The sequence below is a fragment of the Alnus glutinosa genome, chromosome 11 (assembly GCF_958979055.1).
Source record: "Alnus glutinosa chromosome 11, dhAlnGlut1.1, whole genome shotgun sequence".
Classification (NCBI taxonomy): domain Eukaryota; kingdom Viridiplantae; phylum Streptophyta; class Magnoliopsida; order Fagales; family Betulaceae; genus Alnus; species Alnus glutinosa.
In genome coordinates, this window is record NC_084896.1 from 15,160 (window position 1) to 38,074 (window position 22,915).

Below are 22,915 nucleotides of genomic sequence, written 5' to 3' on the forward strand. Positions count from 1 at the left end.
CCATTTACACTCCAATTGGCGTGTGTGTTCCACTGTGAGCGTCATAGTTTCTCGCATTTGGCCCAACAACTCCAACGCCTTTCGAAGTAGTGGTGCTTGCTGGTGCCACAGAGCTGCCATGGTATATTTTGGTGTTTGTTTTTGGGTGTTGGATCGGAAAAAGAAAAAAAAAAATTGGTGGTAAGAAAGGAGAAGGCGGAAGCTATGGATGAGAAAGAATAGCTTTGATACTGTTGATACAGTTTTCAGCATGGTGACGTGTCGGATGATGATTCGCCTTGTTCTTTATGATCTGCAAAATAATAAACACTGTGTCGGGGGGGTGTCGACGATCCCCCTCCGATGCTTAAGTAAGATGATAGTTTGAATATGAGCAGAGTAATTTTTAATATTAGAAGAGATTCTGGTATTTATAGAGATTGAGGAGTAGTTTAGGATTGTTCCCGGTTTGTGCAGGGATCAGCAGTTGAGGAAGACATGGCCTCGGGCGCACGGACACTTCGGGTTCCACGACTGCGTATCTCGGGCGCACGATCCCTTATGGGTGACATGTTTTTTGGAGAGACTTCGGGCGCACGATCTAGTTATGTATAGTGTGTCGTGTCCCTTAAATCCCGGGTAATCCCGAGATATTCGCGGACTCGGGTGTTATGAGGTACCCGGGTCGGCTACCCGGGTCAGGTGGTCGGAGTCGGGTGGTCGGGTCGGGTGAACCGGTTAGGCCCAAATGATTTGGATGGGCTTTGGTAAACTAATATTTTCCCTAACAGATACCAATTGTTATATACATTTCTTGGATTTGTGTATATTTTGAGATTTTTGTATGGAAATAAGATTGGAATGATGGTTTATGGATTGATGATGAGGAAATAAGAACAAGATAATGGGCTATTCGAGATGCCCAAGTCTCCAAGCTGATTTGAGAATAACAATTCTCTTAAGGGAATCAATTTCTGTAATATTCAGATCATATCTTTCTTTTCATATTTGGTTCCCTTTTATAGACTCTAAATAACTAATTAAAGCATCTTCTAGAAGCACATCCTAACTAATTCTTCCTAGCTAATTTACCTATTTACCCCTATATTATATCTTCCTAAAATACCCCCATATTATATCCCTTACATTCTCCACTCCTTTAAGCACCTCGCCCACGAGGTGCGAGTTTTAAAAAAAAATACAAGAGAAAAAATAAACCAAACAATTAAGCTATCTAAGGAAATTGAAAATTCCATTATTGCTGGCCCACACAGCATCCCTTGCACTAGCCCATGCAATAAGCCCAATCTCCCTCAGCTGCCTTGTACTCAAGTGGCCTACAGCTGGCCCACATAGCACCCAACACAGAAGCCTAACCAATTGGAAAGCCCACTCCCTTGTAACAGATGTGCATCTAGAAAGGACTGCCTCCCAAAGGGCAAAACTGTCCAAGACTTCATTTGCTCCAACTCCTGCCACGTGGAGCTCCAAAACCGCCCAAGTCCCACGCGCCAGACGGTTGATCTGGAACCTTCCAGAGGCTCCCGGAAATGACGCACAACGCGCACCTCCAAAAACGGCATCAGCTCCAAACGGGTATTCTAGAACCTTCCAGAAGCTCGCGGAAATGACGCCAAACGGATCTGCTGCCATGGCCGCAGCCCTTGTCCTCCTGCTTGCCGCTGTACGAAGGAAGTGCCGGCCGGAATGGCAAACCGCATCGGCGACCATGGATGCGAAATGGAGACCACCGTATTCCCTGTGTTCATGGAGACGGAGCAGTAGCTTCCACCAGGAAAAATCATCCTGGTGGTGCGATGGTTTCCATCGACTACGCCAGCCGAGTTGTCAGCCACTGCATCGTCGTTGTCGTTCACAGGCTTCCATCGCCAACGTTGCTTGAAGACGACAGTCGAGTTCCAAAACTCCAAGGAGCGTCGGATTTGAAACGTAGCATCGGGGTGGTCACCAATGGCAAAGGTGACGTGGGCAGTGACCTTCTCGGCGTGAACAGACCTAGACGCCTGGCTGTATGGGAGGCAGCTATCGCATCGTGGAGGACGCCAATCGGCTGTGATGGAGTCGGCGCCGGCACCACCGTCACAGACGGCTCATCCACAGGCGCAAGCTGCGTGGCTGGATCAGAACTCCCGGCGTCGAGGACGCCAGTCGCATGGAGATCGAGCAAGATGATCGTCAGTTGCTCGATGATGGGCCCGAATGGTTGAGGTAGCGACTTCTTTGTATCAAAAATAGTCGAATCCGGTTCTGATTTTTTCATTTGCTCGTTGGTTGCTTCACCTTCTTCCTCGAGTTCGTGCACAATCTCATGAAGATTGTCCAAGTTACACCCAATTTGGCGTGTGTTCTCCACCATTACCTGCATAGATTCTTGCAATTGGCCCAACATCTCCAACGCCTGTTGAAGTAATGGTGCTTGCTGTTGCCACAAAATGGCCATGGTATTGATTGTGTTGTGCAATGAAAAATGAGAGGAAAATTTGAATTTCGGAATCAGAAGCTAGGAAAAAAAAAATTTGTGAGGGAAACAGAGAAAGCACAGTCATGGGAGAGGAAGGACTGGCTCTGATACCAATTGTACTTCCCTTAAGAGAATTGATGTTCTCAAATCAGCTTGGAGACTTGGGCATCTCGAATAGCCACTATCTTGTAAGGGATATAATATAGGGGTATTCTAAGAAGATATAATATAGGGGTAAATAGGTAAATTAGCTTGGAAGAATTAGATAGGATATGCTTCTAGAAGATGCTTTAATTAGTTATTTAGAGTCTATAAAAGGGAACCAAATATGAAAAGAAATATATGATCTGAATATTACAGAAATTGATTCCCTTAGGAGAATTGTTGTTCTAAAATCAGCTTGAAAACTTGGGCATCTTGAATAGCCCATTATCTTGTTCTTATTTCCTCATCATCAATCCATAAATCATCATTCCAATCTCCTTTCCATACGAAAATACCAAAATATACACCAATCCAAGAAAGGTACATAACAGATTTAACATATATCTCCCAACTTTGTTGCTTTTAACTGAGCTTAACCTCCCTACAAACGAAAGAGAAAAGCAAAATAACAGGAAATTGTACTTCCGGTGGAGTGGGGAAAAAGGGAAGATTTAAGTAGAGTCATTGCCCACAATGGTACAAGAGCAAAGGGAAGAAAATTGGTAGACTTAAATTTCTTTTATTTACAACTTCTTGACGTGTCAGCATGTGATTATAAAGTGTTAAAATTTCCTTTTAGTGGTTGACATGGCTTCAATTATGCATTTGGATCGAACTGGAGAGGAGCCTGCTGACATGTGTTAGTAAGTTGTAAAAGAGTGGTAGAATGGTTCTAAGAGCATCATGACTCATTGGGAAAATGGTTTCTGCCATCATTTTTGTGTCTCCAAATCAATAGAAGACATTAGAGTTTGAAGAATAATGCTTCTGATTCACTACAAAAAAAAAAATGTTTTTTGCCACTTGCATTTCGCCACGTGTACGGTCACTGTACACATGGCGAATTGTCGACTACGTGCAAGTAGTCACGTGCGCACACGTGGTAGATCCGGGTATCACTAAATGCAAATTTTGCCGCGTGTATTTTAATACACGTGGCCACTTGGACACGTGTATTAAAGTACACGCGGCTAACAGTTGGCCGCGTGTATTTAAATACACGTGGCAAAATGTATTTTTTTTTTAATAAAAAAAATGAAAAATTATATATTTTTTCTAATACGTGTTAAGAATACACGTTGCCAAAATCAAAATTACTGCTTTAAAAAAAGAAAAAGAAAAGAACAGATCTGCATGTTCTTTTCTTCTTGTTTTTTTGTTTTAGTTTTTTTCCTTCCTAATACGTATACGTACGATATACCTATACGAAACACATGCAGAACCAACTTCGGCAACTCGTCGGAGACTTAGCTACTGGCCGGCCGGAGTTTGGAGAGATAGAGAGAGATACTGAGACAGAGAGAGATACTGAGAGTGAGAGAGACAGAGGTATTAGAGAGAGAGAGAGAGAGAGTGATGTACTGGCCGGCCAGTCGGTGTTTGGAGAGATAGAGAGAGAAAGAGAGATATAAAGAGAGAGAGACAGAGAGAGAGAGAGATTCAGAAACAGAGAGTGAGAGAGACAGAGGTATTAGAGAGAGAGAGAGTGATGTACTGGCCCGCCGGTGATGTACTGGCCGGCCGGTCGGTGTTTGGAGAGATAGAGAGAGAAAGAGAGATATAGAGAGAGAGAGAGAGACAGAGATACAGAGAGAGAGAGATACAGAAACAGAGAGTGAGAGAGACAGAGAGAGAGAGAGAGAGTGAGAGGGTACAATTTTCTTACCCGCCGGTGATGTACTGGCCGGCCGGTCGGAGCTTGGAGAGAAAGAGAGATATATATATATAGAGAGAGAGAGAGAGAGATACAGAAACAGAGAGAGAGAGAGAGAGAGAGAGAGAGAGAGAGTTTAGAGAGAGCGATACAGTGAGAGAGAGCGAGAGCGAGAAAGAACCGTGAGGAAGAAGAAGACGCGTACTGCGTGAGAGAGAAAGAGAAAAAACCGTGAGATATATAACAAATTTTTTTTTCCTTATTTGAAACTTGAAATAATTAAGCCAATGTGTAGGTGGGCGTGGGAATTGTCCCGCGCGCCTACTGCACAAATTTTGGCCACGTGGCTAAATCCCTTATTTATATTTTAAATTTTTTTTTTATATATATATTTGATTAAATATATATGTATTTGATAAAAACAGTTGGCCACGTGTATAAAATACACGTGGACAATTGCAAATATAAATATAAAAAAATTATAAAAAATATAAATATTTTAGCTACTCACATTTAATACATGCGACCAATTGGCCACGTGTAATAAATACACGTGGCCAATTAGCTGCGTGTATTAAATAAACGCGGCCAATTAGCTTAATACACGCGGGCAATTGGCCGCGTGTATTAAATACACGCGGCCAATTAGCTTAATACACGCGGCCAATTGCCCGCGTGTATTAATTACACACGGGCAATTGGCTGCGTGTATTTAATACACGCAGTCAATTGTTTTCACGCCCCAAATAGCCACGTGTATATTGAGACATGTGGCGAATTGTGGTTTTTTTTGTAGTGATTATACGAAGATAGCAATTAAGAGAATAAGAGGGGCTTATCTGAGTCAAATCGGCCGGTGGGTGATGATCTTTACAAGTCGCATCTGTCAATGAACTGCGAAGTCTTGGTGTAGTCTAATTGAGTCAATTGACACAAAAGGCAGGGAAAGAAATAATTTAGGGTTCAAAAGGTTGCTGTAAACGGTGGCATTGATCCTTTAATTCAATGGCTTGAGCCAGTTTATTTGTAAAATTGACTAGGAAGAAAAATAAAATGAATTGTTGACATTGGGAGGAAGAAAACAGAATAAAATCAAAACTTGAAGGCTGAGGAATTCTGATAAGATGTGTACGTAAAATCATATTAGCAACATCCTGATTTCTTACTAGCAGAATCACTTGCGCAGGTTTTGACTAAAAGGAGCGAGGAAAGAAAATGAAAAGGTAGTTTATGGACATAATGTTGAAATTTGTTTGATAGAAGAAATTTGACTTGATAGTCAAATTTATCTCTGAAATTTGAATTGTTGAATAGTTTAAGTCAACAAAGTCCAACCCCCTCGTTCACGTATGGAAAATTTGTGGTTAAACCTTCTATTCTGACGGATGCGATGTAAAACCTCTAATTTTTATAGCCTTCAATAAAAATTTGACACGTCAGGTAAAAACACCAAATAAAATGAAGATGAAAACACTGAATTGTGGTATCTCTCTCCTTCACGTCTCCCTTTTCCTTTGGCACTGTCTCTTCCCCCTCCCTTAGAATTTAGGGCAATGTGGTAGGACCTAATTAAATTTTGAATTTTGTTACACCCATTAGAAAATCTTAACGATATTCGGTTGATTTTGGGTTTTATTTTTTATTTTTTTATTTCATTTTTTTTGTGTGAATGGGTATTTGATTTAACTCTAAACTTTCTGGGTCGCATTATTTTAAAGTTGGGACTTGATGTTTCGACTTGATTTTCTTCTAAACATGAATCGCTTTCCCCAGTCAAATACAACCAAAATCTTCGTCGGCAAAACACAGTAAATCCAACAAAAAAAAAAAAATTCCCCTTCATTCGGTCAAAAATCAATTAACAACACCCTATAAATTTTTTCCTCCTTCAACTAACAAAACATAGCACCCAAAAATTCCAAACAAAATTAACCATCGAGAAAGAGAAAGAGGAAGAAAAAGAAAAAGAATGGGCTAGCTCTTATCTGATCCGATGTTTTCATTTATATTGTATTTGGTATTTTTACTTTACTTGTCAAAATTTTATATAAATGTATTTGGTATTTTTACTTTACTTGTCAAAGTTTTATTAGAGACCGTAAAATCTATCAAGATAGAATGGACTGTTATAAAAATGTCATTTCTCTATAAAATTATTGAGTAATGTTTGCTGCACAATAAATGCACACACACTTTAAACAACAAAGCTGACGTAAAAAATTATTGTGCAGCAAATATTACTTTACAATAAAAGTCATTACTCTACAATAAAATGAGAAAAAAAAAAAAATCATGTCAACTTTGTTGTATAAAGTGTGTACATTTGTTATGCAGCAAATATTATTTAAAATTATTAGTTAAATTTGTTTGAGTGGGGTCAGATGCTTTTGACACATCGGTCTGTTTGAAATTCACCCTCCCCTTGTATTGGGAGGAGAATTTGTTTTTTTGAGTGATTGTAAAATATGATTGTTTGAAATTTACCCTCTCTTGTATTGGGGAGATAATTTTTTTTTTGAGTGATTGTAAAATATGATTGATGTGATATAAAGTTGAAATAATTTATTTAGAAATGTGATTGGGAGGAGTATTCAAACTGTGAATGAGCATGCAACAGTAAGTCGATAGTTTCTCACTTCACGGGGTTGCACTTTGTTCATCATATATGTTTTCTCGGTCGGGTCGGAGCCAATGAAGAAATGTCTTGAAGAGTGAGTTTTCTCAGTGACGTAAGTGGCATGTACAGGTACATCTAGGGTCGATTTTATACTTCACCATTATTTTATTTTAAATTATTGGATTATTATTATTATTATTTCTTTAGTATGATCAAGTGAATGGGAAGTAAGGTGGCATATAATATGGAATGCATGGTCAAAACATTGGAAGAGATATCTATATCTCTCCCTCCAGTAGTCAATGTGGGGCAAGGAAGGAGTGAGAGAAAATAAGAGAAATGGGAAGGGGTTGAGAAGATTGCCCACTAGTCAATTAATTCTAACGTAAAGGTCTAAAAAGAGACTGCGTTATCCTCATCCTCACTTCATGTTTATATTTTTTATGACTGGCTTTGGGACTGTGGACTAACATGCTAACATGCAGCTCATTGCACTTAAAGACAGCAAGAAAGGAATATGAACCTGAAAAGTAGCTAGAACATAGTCATCGTAATACGTTACTCTTGAAAATACGTACGTTATTGGTTGTGTATAAAAACTGACTGGCGTCTGGCTATACTATACTGTTGTCCATCCATTTTGCACATCTTTATAGGCTTAGCAATTCGTGAATTGTAAATGGAAAAGGAGAGAAAATCATCGGCCATAATAGTGTCCGATGTAGCCAAGTAGGAGCGTGGGCTATGAACATAATAAGCTCGGTAGGCATTATCATGGCCAACAAGCATTTTATGTCCTCCTCCGGTTTTGCTTTCGCCTTCGGTCAGTTTTTTTTCTTCTTTAATATTTACTCGCTTTTTCTTTTCTTTTTTCCAATACTTCTCTTCACGTGACTCGCTCGGCTTGTTAAGTATATATATATCCCTTTTATTTCCTTGAAATATTAATTATACGTGTCTCTCCGCTTTGGCTCTTCCGTTGTCTCTCTTCTCTCTTTTGTCAGTTTCATCATAGATTTCTACATAATATCAGACCTTTCTATTACATAACTTTCTATTTATAGAGAGAGAAAGAGTTATGATCAAGTAAATAAACCTAGAATAACAAGAAAAGGAAATAAACCCTATAAAAGAAAGGAAATATACATAAATAATATTTCAATATCAACTAAATATAGATTATATTTTTCATATATATATTCTAAAAGCTTTACCGGATTTTAAACCATTACTGGCCGGTCGATAACTAATTACGTCATTTTTAAGGAAATAAGCAGTGAAAATTATATTGAACATTGTCATCCTCATTACGGGCTGCAACAACTTCAAATGAATTGCAATCTGCAATTTATGCTAATGGGTTTCAAATTCAGTGGCCAATATGACTTTGCATCAAGAGCATGCAAAATTAAAAATTTATCACCCTTCTTTTCCTGTAACGTTGATACTTATTTCTGCTTTCCAGCAACAAATTTAACTGGCTTCTCACTTATCTGTGACTGCATTGGTTGGTTTGGTGTCAAATGCTGCTGGTTATTCTGCATCAAAGCACGTCCCAATGTGGGAGCTTCTTTGGTTCTCAATTGTTGCCAATACTTCAATAACGGGAATGAACCTCAGCCTCATACTCAATTCGATCTGTTGGATTTTACCAGGCACATACCATTTAACAAGCCTCCCCTTATTCTTCTGAAAATTAAATATGTACAATTTCCTTAGTTTTGATCTTTATTATTGTTAATCTGGTGCAGATTTCAAAATTAAGTATGATTCCCGTTGTTTGTGGGATGGAATGGATTCTTCATGGCAAACGCTATTCAAAGGAAGTCAAGATGGCTGTCGCAGTGGTTGTTGTTGGTGTGGGCATCTGTACGGTGACTGACGTGAAAGTTAATGCCAAAGGTTTTCTCTACGCCTGTGTAGCCATCTTGTGCACATCCTTGCAACAAATTGTGATCGAGTGATGATGTCAATCAATGAGTGTATAATGAAATGTGCATGTGTGCCTAGTTTAACCATGGCCTATGGCCATTTTCTCTGCGCCTGTGTAGCCATCTTGTGTGCATCCTTGCAACAAATTGTGAGTGATGATGTTAATCATTGACTGTATAATGATATGTGCATGTGTGCCTTGTTTAACCATGGCATGGCCATTTGCTACTTCTTTTTTTAATTGATCCAAAATCATGTGGAGTTCATAACTGTGACTTGTGAAAAATGAATAATGCAGCTTATTACACTCTGTTGATTGCAAGTGCTTAGATTTCATATTTTCTCGATTTTGATTGTGTAGCTAGTTTGTAGAAGTCTGTGCTATCATGTTATTTTACAGCAATACCTTCAATAAGTGATGAGTGCTTTTGTTGTTTAATTATTTTTGAGGAACAGTCGATTGGTTCCTTACAGAAGAAGTACTGCGTTGGCTCTTTTGAATTGCTAAGTAAGACAGCTCCAATTCAAGCTCTTCTCACTTCTTGTTCTTTGTCCAGTCATTGATTATTTCCTTACCGGGAAACTTTTATCAAATTATAAGTTGTCTTCTGGTGCATTTGAAAGTACTTTCTTAAGTCTCTTTAGATCCCTGTGCAGCCTGTTTGATATTCACGTACTTAGTTTATTAAAAACAAGTTCTTAACCTTTGGAACTGGTGATTGGAATTTGTACAGTTTTTCATACTACTCTCTTGCTCTCTTGCTGTATTCTGCAATGTGAGTCGGTATCTCTGCATTGGACGCTTCTCTGCGGTCTCCTTCCAGGTTTTAGACCACATGAAAACAGTACATGTATGTGTCCTGACATTGGGGTGGCTACTCTTTGATTCAGAGTTGACAATGAAGAACATACTTGGTATGGTTATTGCTGTTATTGGCATGCATGGTAGTATATAGTTGGGCAGTGGAGGTTGAGAAGCGAGCGGATTCAAAGATCATTCCCAGGAAAGACAATCTGTCAGAAGAGAATTCACAACTGTTGAAGGTGGGAAAGGAGGAGAGTCCAGCGAAGGATGTAGAGCTTGGCAAATGTGTAGGATAGGTTAACATTTTCATAAAAGCCAACAGTGTAACTTTTCTTTATTTCCTCTTCCTTCTTTGCCACAGCAAGATATATGATAAAGCACAGGTGTGAGCATGATCTGCACACTTGCATGTCCATAGAGAATGTTAGTCATCTAATTCTGTTTTCACCATGTTTATTGTTCTATATTATTTTTGTACCTGTCAGGTAATGAAGTTTAGGTTGGATTATATTTTGAAGTAGTATAACGTTTGAAATCTTCTTTCAGTCTTGAGAGAATGCACATTTCTAGCTGCCAGGAGCTAGCAATTGATGGTAAAGTGGTAGAATGGCCATATATCTATTATTTATGCCCCTAAAGCACTCACGCTGGAGTAGCTATTTCCTTCTTTTAGTTAAAGTAGCTAAGCAAAACTCTAAAAAGCTACTCCATCGGATTATGTATATGAAATGCAAAATAGCTAGATTCAGGTTCCATTTGTAAACAGTATCACGCCACATGCGGTGTGACACTGTACACGGATTCATTCTTTTTTTTTTTTTACTTTCTCATTCTTTACGTACACTTTCTTCTTCCTCTTTTCATTTTTTTTTTGTTCTCTCTCCAACAAGGCTCTTCGTCGAAGCTCCATCACTGAACACAGCCCTTTATCCTCAGACCTTTCTGTTTCTGACTTCTTCTTCCCCTTCTTCTTCTTCAATTAACTCTTTTGCTCTGTTATCTCTCTCTGTTCTGGCAAAACACCGGTGTTAACATGTCCATGGTTTTTTGTTTGGGTGTTGTCTGTATATGGGTAGAAGGAGATGAAGGGAGCTTTTGATTTTTTTTGAGTTGGGTTTTTTTTTGGGTGTTTTGCTGTGTTGAATTGGCTTTGTGATTTTTGTCTAATTTCTATGGTAGAGAGCTTCTGATTTTCGTTGAATAAAAAATATTATGTTAATAAAATAGAGAACAATTTTAGATAAGCTGATCGAGGGAGGTAGAAAAGTGGTTAGTTATACTAGATAAAAGCGAATTTTGATTAGTTATTTTAGATTGAGAATAGAGAAGCAATTGAGAATGGTCAATATGCTTGTGTAGGTTCCGGGTTTGTATTAATATGCTTCATATATGGCGGATCTATACTGTCACATGTCTACTCTAGATAGATCCTATAGAAGTCCAAGCAGAATCCAGAGGATCCCTTCTTCTTTAATCAGATGCTTTACAAGGATGAAGAAAATGCAAAGAAAGATGCAAATAATATATCTACAATGATTAAGCAATAGTAAACGAAATGAAAGGCATGCCATTTGCCACAGATAAAATAATAATAATAATAAAAAAAAAAGGTGAAGATCTGAATGCTTGACTTCAGAAACTGAGATACTAAAATATTGAATATTTCATTTGTGCCAAAATAGCAAGCATGTGGTAAGGAATATGGAATTAATTCACTTGGAACATGAAATGTGCCCAAGTATGTTATAGCATCTACTAAGGTAAAGGTAACAACGGCCGCTAAGGTGGCAAGTGGCTTCTGTTTAGATGTTGCAAGCGACCAGAAACAGGGGAAAAAGTGGAGAGTAAGGCCTCGTCTGTTTTGTAGTAAAATATTTTCTGTCGGAAAAATGTTTTTAGGTGAAAATATTTTCTGTTGGGAAAGGTTTTTTTTCTGAAAAAAATAATGGTATTTTTTAATGTTTGTTTGCAATCCTAAAAATGGTTTGAAAATTATTTTTTAGCGTTTGGCTCGAATGAAAAATTGTCAAATATTTCTATATTTTGATATAATTAGAAGAGTTGCAAGGAAGAGAGAAATGACGAAGATGAGCTGCGGAGAGAAAGAGTGTTACAATAAAAAGTCTTCAGAGGAGGAAGAGTGTTACAATAGAAAGTCTTCGGAGGTGGGATTGAGATCTAGTGCAATAATTGTCTGCTCATATTGCCTGTAATTTGGGCATAAAATTGTAAGAGGGCTCTTGCCCACTTGTCCAAACACGTAAGCCCCATAACAGATCTCTCACAATTTCCTACTCAGAGGTGTACATGAGAGATCAATGAAAAATAATTTATGTAGATAAGAAGCATAATCGAGACACAATACACATATTTTTTTTTAGATTTTATGTACATCTCTTTTTTAAATCAACAATTTAATTTGTAATACCCACATGTACTGCCTTACGTATTAAAAAGGAGATATAGATATAAAAACATCATTTCTCTTTTTTATTTTGGTTGTGAACGTAATTTAAAGAGTTCTGTAAGTGGTACGTTAAAATTTTTGTTTTTTTTTTTTTTTTGGTTTTTTTTTTTTTTGCTAATGGGCTGGCCTTTGCACCTGAATATTCACAAACCAGTCCGAAAATATTTATATAGACATGGGCTAAAAGGGTTAAAATAAGAGAAACGAGTCAGTGCCGGAAAAAGAAAAGAATTTTAGGATAATGCGGAGTTTGGAATGCGCAATATTGCGCTTCCCCAATTTGCAGCATCACCGTTATTATCAGTTGCTTCCACTTCCACTCGTCTCTGCTTCTTTCCGCAACAAATCTTCACAATCTTTCAACACCTCATTAGTAGTACACAAATGCAACGGGATAGGGCTCAGGCCTCCTTGTGCTCTGCCTGAAAGTGGACACTCCGAATCTCTCGTCCACGGCGACGAGGATAAAGATGTGGACGGTAGTAAACAAGAAGAAAAGCAGCAGGTGAGAACACCAACAACAACTGCTGTCACCGAAGAAGCTAATTCAGGAACAATAATTTCCTCATGCTTGGTCGGTCTTCTTACTGGTATCGCTGTCGTGGTCTTCAACAACGCAGTACGTCTCTTCCTCCCATCTCTAGCCCTTTTTCCTTTCTTCTTCTTCTTTTTTTTCTTTTTATTTTTTATTTTTATTTTTAATCTAACATATACTTTGCTTACCTACTGTATCAATTTAATGTTAATCTTATGGATTGATTGATAAAGGTACACGAGATACGTGACTTTTTCTGGGATGGGATACCGTCTCGAGGTGCGTCATGGTTGAGAGAAGAGCCCACTCAAGTAATCTGGATGCAAGTCATTTTGGTCCCTGCTTGTGGGGGCCTCATCGTAAGCTTCTTGAACCTGCTTCGAACTGCTCCTGCTCTGCAAGTGGACCAAGACTCTTCTCCTCCTCCTGCGCCAGCCATTTCGTTTTCCCTATTTGATAATGTTAAGTCTGCATTGCGACCATTCTTAAAGGCACTTGCTGCCTGTGTCACCCTCGGCACTGGTAATTCATTGGGGCCTGAAGGTCCCAGTGTTGAGATAGGCGCTTCCATTGCCAAGGGAGTTGGCACTTTGTTCGACAAAAATCCCCATAGAAAGCTCTCCCTTGTGGCTGCGGGATCAGCCGCCGGAATCTCCTCCGGTTGGTCACTTCTCCTTTTAATTTGTATAATATTCATCCATCATCATGCAAATATTCTTAAATTTGTTTATCTACTTCCATTTCGGCTTTGGTTTGGAAAGTATCACAATGCTATGGCTTGTGCAAATTGCTATGCATGAAGATCTTTTTTATTAGCAAGTAGATAGCAATTGTTTGGTTATGGTTCTCAAGAAAATACCGCATAGTACCATTCTGTGAGAGACCAACTGTCTCGTGTTTTTTTCTTTTCTATTACAGTTTAACATGCTGCGGATATATTGATTGGCCCATGGTATAACAATCAATGTTCGTCTCATTGCATTATCACTTTTCTTAGTTTTATATTTCCTCTATTGAAGTTCATTTTTTGCTTACACAGGGTTCAATGCCGCTGTAGCTGGTTGTTTTTTCGCTATAGAGTCGGTGTTGTGGCCATCACCAGCGGAGTCGTCATTATCACTTACAAATACCACTTCCATGGTTATACTAAGCGCCGTAATAGCTTCTGTAGTTTCAGAAGTTGGTCTTGGTTCTGAACCAGCATTTAAAGTCCCGGAGTATGACTTCCGCTCACCTAGTGGTAAAATATAAAGTCTTATTCTAGAGGCACACACTAAAGTTACTAAACGTACTGCTCTACCATGTTTTTGTTGTAGTAGCGCGCATCTATTCTTTTTCTTTAATGCCATAAAGTTCTTGCATTCCACTTTGTGCCTCTGCCAGCATGACTTTCTGTGTGTCATTACCAGCTACTTCTTTTAGTCTAAATCATATACATTTATGACCTTTTAATGTTTATGCTGTTACTTATCAAAAAAAAAAATGTTTATGCTGTTTCCAATGGATAAGTAAAACCTTACAACTCTGTTCTTCTAGTCAATGCATGCATATCTCTCATGTTAAACTTTTTCTTGGACTATGATGAATAGAAGAATAGGCAGTTTTTTTAGTTAAAATGTCGGCTATATGATCTCCACTCATCTCTGTAAAATATTTTAGAAATAGAATGCCCATAACTATTACTTTTCCTAAATAAAATGTCTAGGCACCTCAATATGCCTAGTCCTAATATGTCAGATATATCTTTCTGTACATAAACTATGTATTTTGTGCATTTTCAATGTCTCTCTCTCTCTGTCTCTCTCTCTCTCTCTCTCTCTCTCTCTCTCTCTCTCTCTCTCTCTCTCTCTCTCTCTCTCTCTCTCTCTCTCTCTCTCTGGGTTTCACTAGAACTTTTTTTTGAATGACTAATTTAATTGATTCTTATCTTCTTAAGCGAAGATTCTTAGATTTTCACACCTAAATCAGGAATAGGGTTTCTTTTCTGCACGTCTAAGGAATTTTGAAAATTCCAAACATCTTAGATAGAGAGGTTGGAATTCATAAAATGAAACCTCAGGAGGAGATTAGTTGGAGACAAAAGTCAAGGGTTCTTTGGCTTAAAGAGGGTGACAAATGCACAAAATATTTTCATCGGGTAGCCAACTCGAAAGGAGGTTCAATTCCATAGAGTCATTCTCTGTAAACGGCTCAATTTCTTCTGATCAACCAGTTATTAGGGATTATGTTGTTCAGTTTTATGAGACCTTATTTGCAGAACCATATACTTGGCGACCTTGGCTAAATGACCTTGTTTTCGACTCTTTGGATGGGGTGGAGGCCTCTTCGTTAGAACTTCCTTTTGAGGAGAGTGAGGTTTTAGAGGTGGTAAAAGGTATGAACAGAGATAAGGCTCCAGGTCCTTATGGTTTCTCCATAGCTTTCTTCCAAGACTGTTGGGATGTGATCAAGACTAATATCATGGGGGCTTTCCAAGACTTTCATGGTCATAGTAAGTTTGTTAAAAGCCTTAATGCCACTTTCATTGCTCTAATCCCGAAGAAGTTCTTGCGAATAGATTAAGAAGGGTTGTGGAGAAGGTTATCTCGAAACCTCATAATGCTTTTATGAAAGGTAGGCAAATATTTGATTTAGTTCTTGTATCAAATGAGTGTTTGGATAGTCGAATCAAATCTAGTGAACCAGGGGTGCTTTGCAAGCTGGATATTGAGAAGGCATATGATCATGTCAATTGGGACTTCTTATTGTATATGTTGAGAAGATGTGGTTTTGGGGAGAAATGGTGTTCGTGGATAGCGCATTGCATTTCTTCGGTGCGCTTCTCCGTTTTGGTGAATGGCACTCCGTCTGGTTTCTTTAGTGGCTCTCGCGGGCTGAGGCAAGGTGATCCTCTGTCTCCTCTTTTGTTTGTTACTGTTATGGAGGCTTTAAGTAATGCTCACTGCTACTGTTGACAAAAGTTTTCTTTCAGGCTTCTCTGTGGGATCTAGGCACTCTGAGGTGGTAAATATTTCACATTGGTTGTTCGCGGGCGGTACTTTAGTATTTTTTAGGGCTAATCTTGACCATCTTCGCTACTTGTGTGTTTTATTCTTGTGCTTTGAAGTTGTCTCAGGTTTAAAGGTTAATTTGTCTAAGTCTGTTTTGGTTCAATGGATTGTGTGGATAATGTGGATGGACTGGCTGACAACTTGGGTTGTGAGGTTTCCTCTTTGCCCTTAAGTACTTTGGTCTTCCATTGGGGGCCTGTTTTAAGGACAAGTGTATTTGGGATGGTGTTGTTGAAAAGATTGAGCGGCGGTTGGCTAGCTAGAAGCGGATGTATCTGTCTAAGGGTGGTAGGGTTACCCTTATAAAGAGTACTCTTTTCAATCTTCCTACATATTTATTTCTTGTCTCTTTTCCCCATTCCTGCTAGTGTGGCAAATCGTATAGCCATCGAGATTTTTTATGGGGAGGATTAGGTGAAAATTTCTAATATCACCTATTTAGTTGGTCCAAGGTTTGCTCCCCTATTTCTGAAGGAGGGTTGGGAATTCGGAATTTGAAGATCTTCAATAGAGCCCTTTTAGGGAAGTGGTTGTGGCATTATGTGCATGAGAGAGAGGCATGGTTAAAAATTGTGGATGCTAAATTTGGTAGTGCGTGGGGTGAGTGGTGCTCTATTGATCCCCCTGGGTCTCATGGGGTGGGTCTATGGAAGTATATAAAGAAGGGGTGGAGTTTGTTTTGTAGACATACCAGATTTGAGTTGGGAGACGGGTCCAAAATTAAATTTTGGGATGATGTGTGGTGTGGAGAGATGACCCTTAAGGAAGCCTTCATGGCTTTATATGGCATTGCCCGTGATAAGGATGTGCTTGTTGCAGCTCACTTGGACTCTACTAGTGGTTCCCTTCAGTGGGATGTTAGCTTTATTCGAGCTTCTCACGACTGCGAGGTGGAAGTCTTGGCTTCCTTCTTCACTTCGTTGTATACCGTTAGAGTGAGAAGGGAAGGGGAAGACAAGCTTTGGTGGGCTCCTTTCCCCTGAAAGAGTATTTGACAGACCAAGGTTCCTTTGAAATTGGCTTTTTTCACTTGGTCGGCGGCTCTAGGGAAGATTCTTTCCATGGATAATCTTAGAAAGAGGCATGTTATCGTAATTGATAGGTGTTATATGTGCAAAAGGAATGTGGAGTCTGTGAACCATCTTCTCCATTGTGAGGTTTTTTGCGCCTTATGGAATGCTATTTTCAGCAACTTCAGATTGTCTTGGGTTATGCCTCTTCAGGTGGTTGATTTATTCGTTTGCTGGTGGACGGGTAGCCGCTCTCGGAGTGTTGTTGTGTGGAAGATGGTTCCTTCTTGCCTTTTGTGGTGCTTGTGGAGGAAACGAAATGATAGAAATTTCGAGAACCAAGAAAGAATGATAGAGGAGCTCAAAACTTTCTTCTTTTATTCTCTTCTTTCTTGGACAGTTGCGTTTTAGCTCTCTTAGTGATTAGTTTTATTGATTTCCTTGTTTTTTTTTTCTTCTCCTTCTTAAAAACTTCTCTTGTATACCCCACCCCCTATGTACTTGATTGCGCTTTGCGCTTTTAATGATAGTACACTTACCAAAATAAAATGAAATGAAACCTCATTCCTTCCTATATATCATTTAGTCCATTGATGAGAAGGTGCTGGGGAAAGGTTGATGCCAATCTGATTCCGAAAATGATGAAGATATGCCTGAGATCTTGGTTTTTAACCACCATTATCAGTGCGACCGTTACCTATATTTTTTTCTGCATAATCATTGCAGCTGTGCTTATTGCCTGGTCACTACCATGCTATTTACGAAGCTGCTATTATCAGTCTTTCCACCACCAAGGCTGCTGACACCGCCAACCCGACTAATGTTGCTCTTCCACCAGAGCCCCCACTTTGCTGCTGCCACTAATTCCTCCATTGTTCTCATAGCTGTCATGTCCACCATAACCACTTGCACCGTTGCTTTTGTATCAACCATACTGCTAACATTATTGCCTCTGTTACTACATCACCATTGCTGCTATCAACAATATCATCACTATCATTATTGACACAGGAACTACTACTGTAGCCATCACCATATTTGCCACCAGAGTCACTTCCTCTCCACCACACCATCATCAATTTAATTTTAGATTCTTCCTGAAGGGAATTTGGCATTATAATATTTTCAGTTTGTGCTTTACTAATTAGAATCATGATTTTCTCTTATTAAATATGGCTTCTTCATTTGTTAATACATTAATTTATCAGCAATGACGGAGCCATGTTGAGACTACTTGGGTGATTATTTAATTTTCTCTTTTTCCGAAAGTAAATTTTCTTTGCTTATGAATTAGGAAGAAACAAATCCACTATTGAATTTATTATACATATATTTAAAGTAGAGTATTCTTGGAAAAGTTTTAGTGTATTTTAATATCTTCAAAAATATTGTCTCTATCAAGTGATCTTAATTAAAGACTATTCAATGTCAAACCATCCATAAGATATACTTTATAAAATAAAATAAAAAATAACTTTGTATTGTATTGTAAATTTTACATTTGAGAAAATTACTGATTTGATCCCTTGGGTCTGCACTTGTACTAAACAAATCCTTGGGGGACCAAAATTATCCTGCAGATCCTAATTAAGTTAACTGTCCAAAATGGTCTCTGTCGTCGATATGGTAGACGAAAACCTGTTAGACCTCTATGTCAACGCCTCTCTCCGCATGACACGTGGCATAATCAATGAATCAACTAGCATTGTTGCCACATCAGACGATGCACATCAGTGCCACGTCAATTAAGAAGGCTACATTATTAATAAAAGACATATCAACATCAAACAAAAAAAAATGTGGCGGCCGCCACCCCTCACATTTGGGAGAGGGCACCCTTACCATATAAGGGTCGGCTGTGCCGCCACCTTTGAGGGGCACTACCCCTTGCAGATGAGGGGCCGCCACCCCTCATAGGTGAGGGTCGGCCACCCCTCCCATATAAGGGTTGGTCATGCCGCCACCTTTGAGGGGCACTACCCCTTGCAGATGAGGGGCTGCCACCCTTCATAGGTGAGGGTCGGCCGCTCCTCCCACATAAGGGGTGGTGGCCCCTGGCTGATCATGAGGGCAGCCCTCCTTCCAAATGTGCATTTGGATCCTCTTTAGTTCAAATGAACTGGAGGAGATCCAGTTAGTGATATTTGAGGGGCAAAGTTGTCCACAAAAATGTGAAAGGACAATTTTGCCCTTAAAAAAACTAATTGGATCCCCTCCGAAACATTTGAATTGGAGAGGATCCTTGTCGTCCAAATGTGAGGTGTGGCAGCCACGACCTTATTTCATTTTTTCTTTTTTTCTTTCTTGTTTTTATTGTTTATCTTTTGTTTTATTTTTTGTTCTTTTTATTTTGATATGGATGTGCCTTTATTAATGGCGTGGCTTTTTTTATTGACGTGGTACTTACATGTATCATTTGACATGGCAACAAGGTTGGTTGATTGATCAAGTATGGAACATGTCATGCGGAGAGAGGTGTTGACGTGGAGGTCTAACGGTTTTCGTCTATCATTGAATGGTAGGGACCATTTTGGCAGTTAGCTTACTTTAGGGATCTGCAGGATAATTTTGATACTCTAGGGAGCTATTTGGTACAAGTGCAAACCCCAAGGATCATATTAGTAATTCCCTTTAAAAATATTATCTCATTTAATTTTAAATAACCATTTTTCTTCCTCAAATAGCACACTTTATATTTTTTTTTCTTCTTTACTGAATTAATATTTATATTTGCCCAAATCCCCCTCCTCAAAACAAAAGAGAAATGGCTAACTCCACCTCTGATCAGAGGAGGTTAAGCTTGGAATTGCAAATACCTAGTGCTATATATTATTAGGAGAAAGTACTTTATTCATTCTTTTTTTTTATAAGAGAAATTTTATTAAAAGCACAAAGTGCAATCAAGCACACAGGGAGTATACAAGAACGACAACTAAGAAGAACTACTTTATTCATTCTAAACGTAGCCTCAATGTTTGTAGAAGTTTTATCAACTTTTTATTTGAAATTTAAGATATTTACTGCAAAAGCTATTCAACTGTCTTTCAGAGCTTCCACTGTATTTATTGTTGGGCATGCTATGCGGCTTCGTTTCGTTGACCTTATCTAGGTGCACATCATACATGTTTGTAATTGTCGACAATCTTCACAAATCCGTTGGCATACCAAGGGCTTTGTTCCCTGTACTGGGTGGCTTAATTGTTGGGTTGATAGCCTTGGCATATCCTGAAATCCTTTACTGGGGCTTTGAGAACGTTGACATTTTGTTGGAATCTCGGCCGTTTGTTAAAGGTTTGTCTGCTGGTCTATTGCTTCAGCTGGTAGGAGTTAAAATAGTAGCAACTTCTTTGTGCCGAGCCTCTGGATTAGTAGGAGGCTACTATGCCCCCTCCCTCTTTATTGGTGCTGCAACAGGCATGGCATATGGGAAATTCATTAGTTTTGCGGTTTCTCAGTCCAATTCTATGATTAATCTCTCCATATTGGAAGTGGCATCGCCACAAGCATATGGCCTGGTACTCCTCTATACCATTTTTATTTTAGCAGGATATAGTTTTACCTTCAATATTTTGAGGTCTGGCTTATATGAATGCATAAACTTGAAGGGTTCTACTGGAGTCGTTTTGTAACTGAGAACAGAAATTGATATTGGAAGAAAGTGACCTTTGCAGTAGAACTATTCAGTATGTCCATGATCATAAATAACACAAACCTGCTTTGGCCAGAAGCTTTTCATCTTCTTGTTTTTGTTTCTATTATATTAGCCACCCCCCCCCCCCCCCACCAAATAAAAAAAAAGAAAAAAAAAAAAAAGCAAGAGATAAGACTGGTTGAGATTCTCGGATGCAATTCAACTCTAAGATTCACGGCCTGTCCATTCTCAACTGTGATTTATAAAAACTTGCCCCATAACACATACTTCCAAAGCTATAATAGAAAATGCTCTTTATTTTCTGTTACTCAAGATGTATTTGGATCTAATCTGTCTATTTGCAAAGCAACATTGTATTTTGCACATACTAAATTACTGACATATGAATCATATTGGCTAAGACGTCTTGAACAAGGAGCTAAGTTAAAGCATGAATGTGGATAGATCTAAGTGTTGAAATAGGTTGTTGGCCCAAAATTGTTAATTGAGTTTTCATGGATTTCATTAAAATATAATTTGTACGTGATATAACGTGTCAAAATGAAAATAGACGTAGCGTTTGGGGCTAAAAGCTTACTCTTTTTCTAATGTTTCCTGTCACTAGAATATTTATTGATGGCCAAAGACCATGATATGGTTGATCAATGGGGAGCTTCCACTTGCAGGTTGGAATGGCTGCTACTCTTGCAGGGGTATGTCAGGTACCTCTCACTGCAGTTCTATTACTTTTTGAATTGACACAGGACTATCGGATAGTCCTACCACTACTAGGAGCTGTAGGGTTATCCTCATGGATTACTTCTGGACAGACGAGGAGAAGAGATGTCACGGAGATTAAAAAACTCGAGCATAATAGTTCTACAACTCAACAACCTGGAATGTCTTCCTGTTCTACAAGTGGCCTATCTTCTTCTTCTTCTTCTACACTCGCTGAAAAGGCATTTTACATTAGCAACCTTTGTGAAGTTGAAAGTTCTCTTTGTGTAAATGATTTTGATATTGAAGCCAAAGATATGGAAAAGAGAATATCAGTTTCAGAAGCCATGAGAACAAGATTTGTGACTGTCTTAATGAGCACTTCACTAAAAGATGCAGTAAGTCTCATGCTTACAGAAAAGCAGTCCTGTGCAATGATTGTTAATGATAATAACATTTTGATTGGTTTACTGACACTTGGAGGCATTGAAGAGTTCAGCAAAATTGTGAAAGCAAGAAGCGAAAGACCCAAGGTAATGGCACTTCTCCTATCATTTTTAAATCTTCTGTTGCGCTGAGTTTGATTATCTGGATACATTATGCAATTGGTAGAGGGAGAAATAGTGAAAATGATGAGTTGAGTCAATTCGAAGAAACTCAAAGCAAACCAGGAAGAGGGAAGAGAAGGGCGGAAAATGAGAATGATTTATTGTGACTTTCAGATTGAAGTCCAACTATGAGTGAGTAAATTATTTTTGCGCCTTGTCACTGGGTGAGCTTGACTACTTGGTTGCTTCTGTTACAGGAGCTTTTAGTATCTGAAATGTGTACTTTGGATGGGGAAATGTGTCAAGTACCATGGACTGCTACACCGGGCATGGATCTCCGTTTTGCTCAAATGATTATGACTAAGCACGGTCTAAGTCAAGTCCCAGTCGTTTTGGAGCATTTTGAAGATCGCATAGGGCACCCAGTTGGCCTCTTAGATGCAGAATGTATCAACGTAACTTGCAGGTTTAGTTACCAATTTTTTACTCTGCCTTCACACTGTAATCGGTAATCCACTTAGAAAAAAACAAAACAATAGAAAACAAGGTGATAATTAAAACAATTGTTCGTTCGAGAAAAAAGAAGAGGAGTAATTATATTTCCTGTTTTTGTAATTTCATTTCTGTTTCGTGTTTCCTGACCTTTTTGGTGTTGGGTGCAGAGCTCTAGCAACCAGAGAATCCCTCGGCTAATATTCCACAGTAGAAAGGCAGTCACTCATTGAGGATAAAGAGTCTGTATCACGTAACATTTGCCAAGATGAACCAGAATACCTAACAACTAGATATTGCTGATCTCTGAGTTGTTGGTTTTCCTGTCCCAGGCTCTCAACCCAGCCCACACAAGACTCTGCAGGCACACGCCTGGTTGCTGCCTTAAGAGGACCTCATTTCACATTGTGAAAGATTCTTGCAAATTAAGTTTATTTCCAAAATCATTAAGAGTTGGAGTCGCACAATATGGGTATATAACAAGGGTCAAGGGAGGACAAGGATCCTCTCCATTTCATTTGAAATGGAGAGGATCCTTGTCCTTTCCGGTTGGCCATGGCCTCCGTTATTCTTGTCCCAGAAAAATCTACTGACAATTTGTAAAAATAAATAGGGAAAACTTCATTTGCCCAAATTTGAGATTCTAATCTTTCAATCACCCCCTGCCGTTTTTTTTTTTTTGGTAACTTGAATGGCTAGCATGTAAAATGTCCATTCTAACCCATTAAGACTTTTAAAAATACAACTATGCCCTAAGTTAAAAAAAAATAAATAAAGAAAGATTAATTAGAC

At 38.8% G+C, this 22,915-nt stretch overlaps 1 protein-coding gene and 1 pseudogene across 2 annotated transcripts; both read left to right on the top strand.

The window, feature by feature from the left end:
* Positions 1–7,615: 7,615 nt before the first annotated feature.
* Positions 7,616–10,158, top strand: LOC133882262 (UDP-rhamnose/UDP-galactose transporter 3-like; annotated as a pseudogene).
* Positions 10,159–12,330: 2,172 nt separating this feature from the next.
* LOC133882259 (chloride channel protein CLC-e) lies at positions 12,331–22,781 on the top strand. 2 transcript variants are annotated; one of them, XM_062321389.1, is made up of 8 exons: positions 12,331–12,759; positions 12,909–13,335; positions 13,715–13,915; positions 19,784–20,250; positions 21,053–21,616; positions 21,889–22,097; positions 22,294–22,365; positions 22,456–22,781. In XM_062321389.1, exons 1-7 carry the CDS (start codon positions 12,382–12,384, stop codon positions 22,322–22,324), a joined length of 2,277 nt encoding a protein of 758 aa, XP_062177373.1. In that variant the 5' UTR covers positions 12,331–12,381; the 3' UTR covers positions 22,325–22,365; positions 22,456–22,781. The 2 variants fall into 2 exon arrangements, with proteins under 2 accessions (XP_062177373.1, XP_062177372.1); XM_062321388.1 differs by having other exon boundaries at positions 12,332–12,759; positions 22,294–22,781.
* The last annotated feature ends 134 nt before the right edge of the window (positions 22,782–22,915 follow it).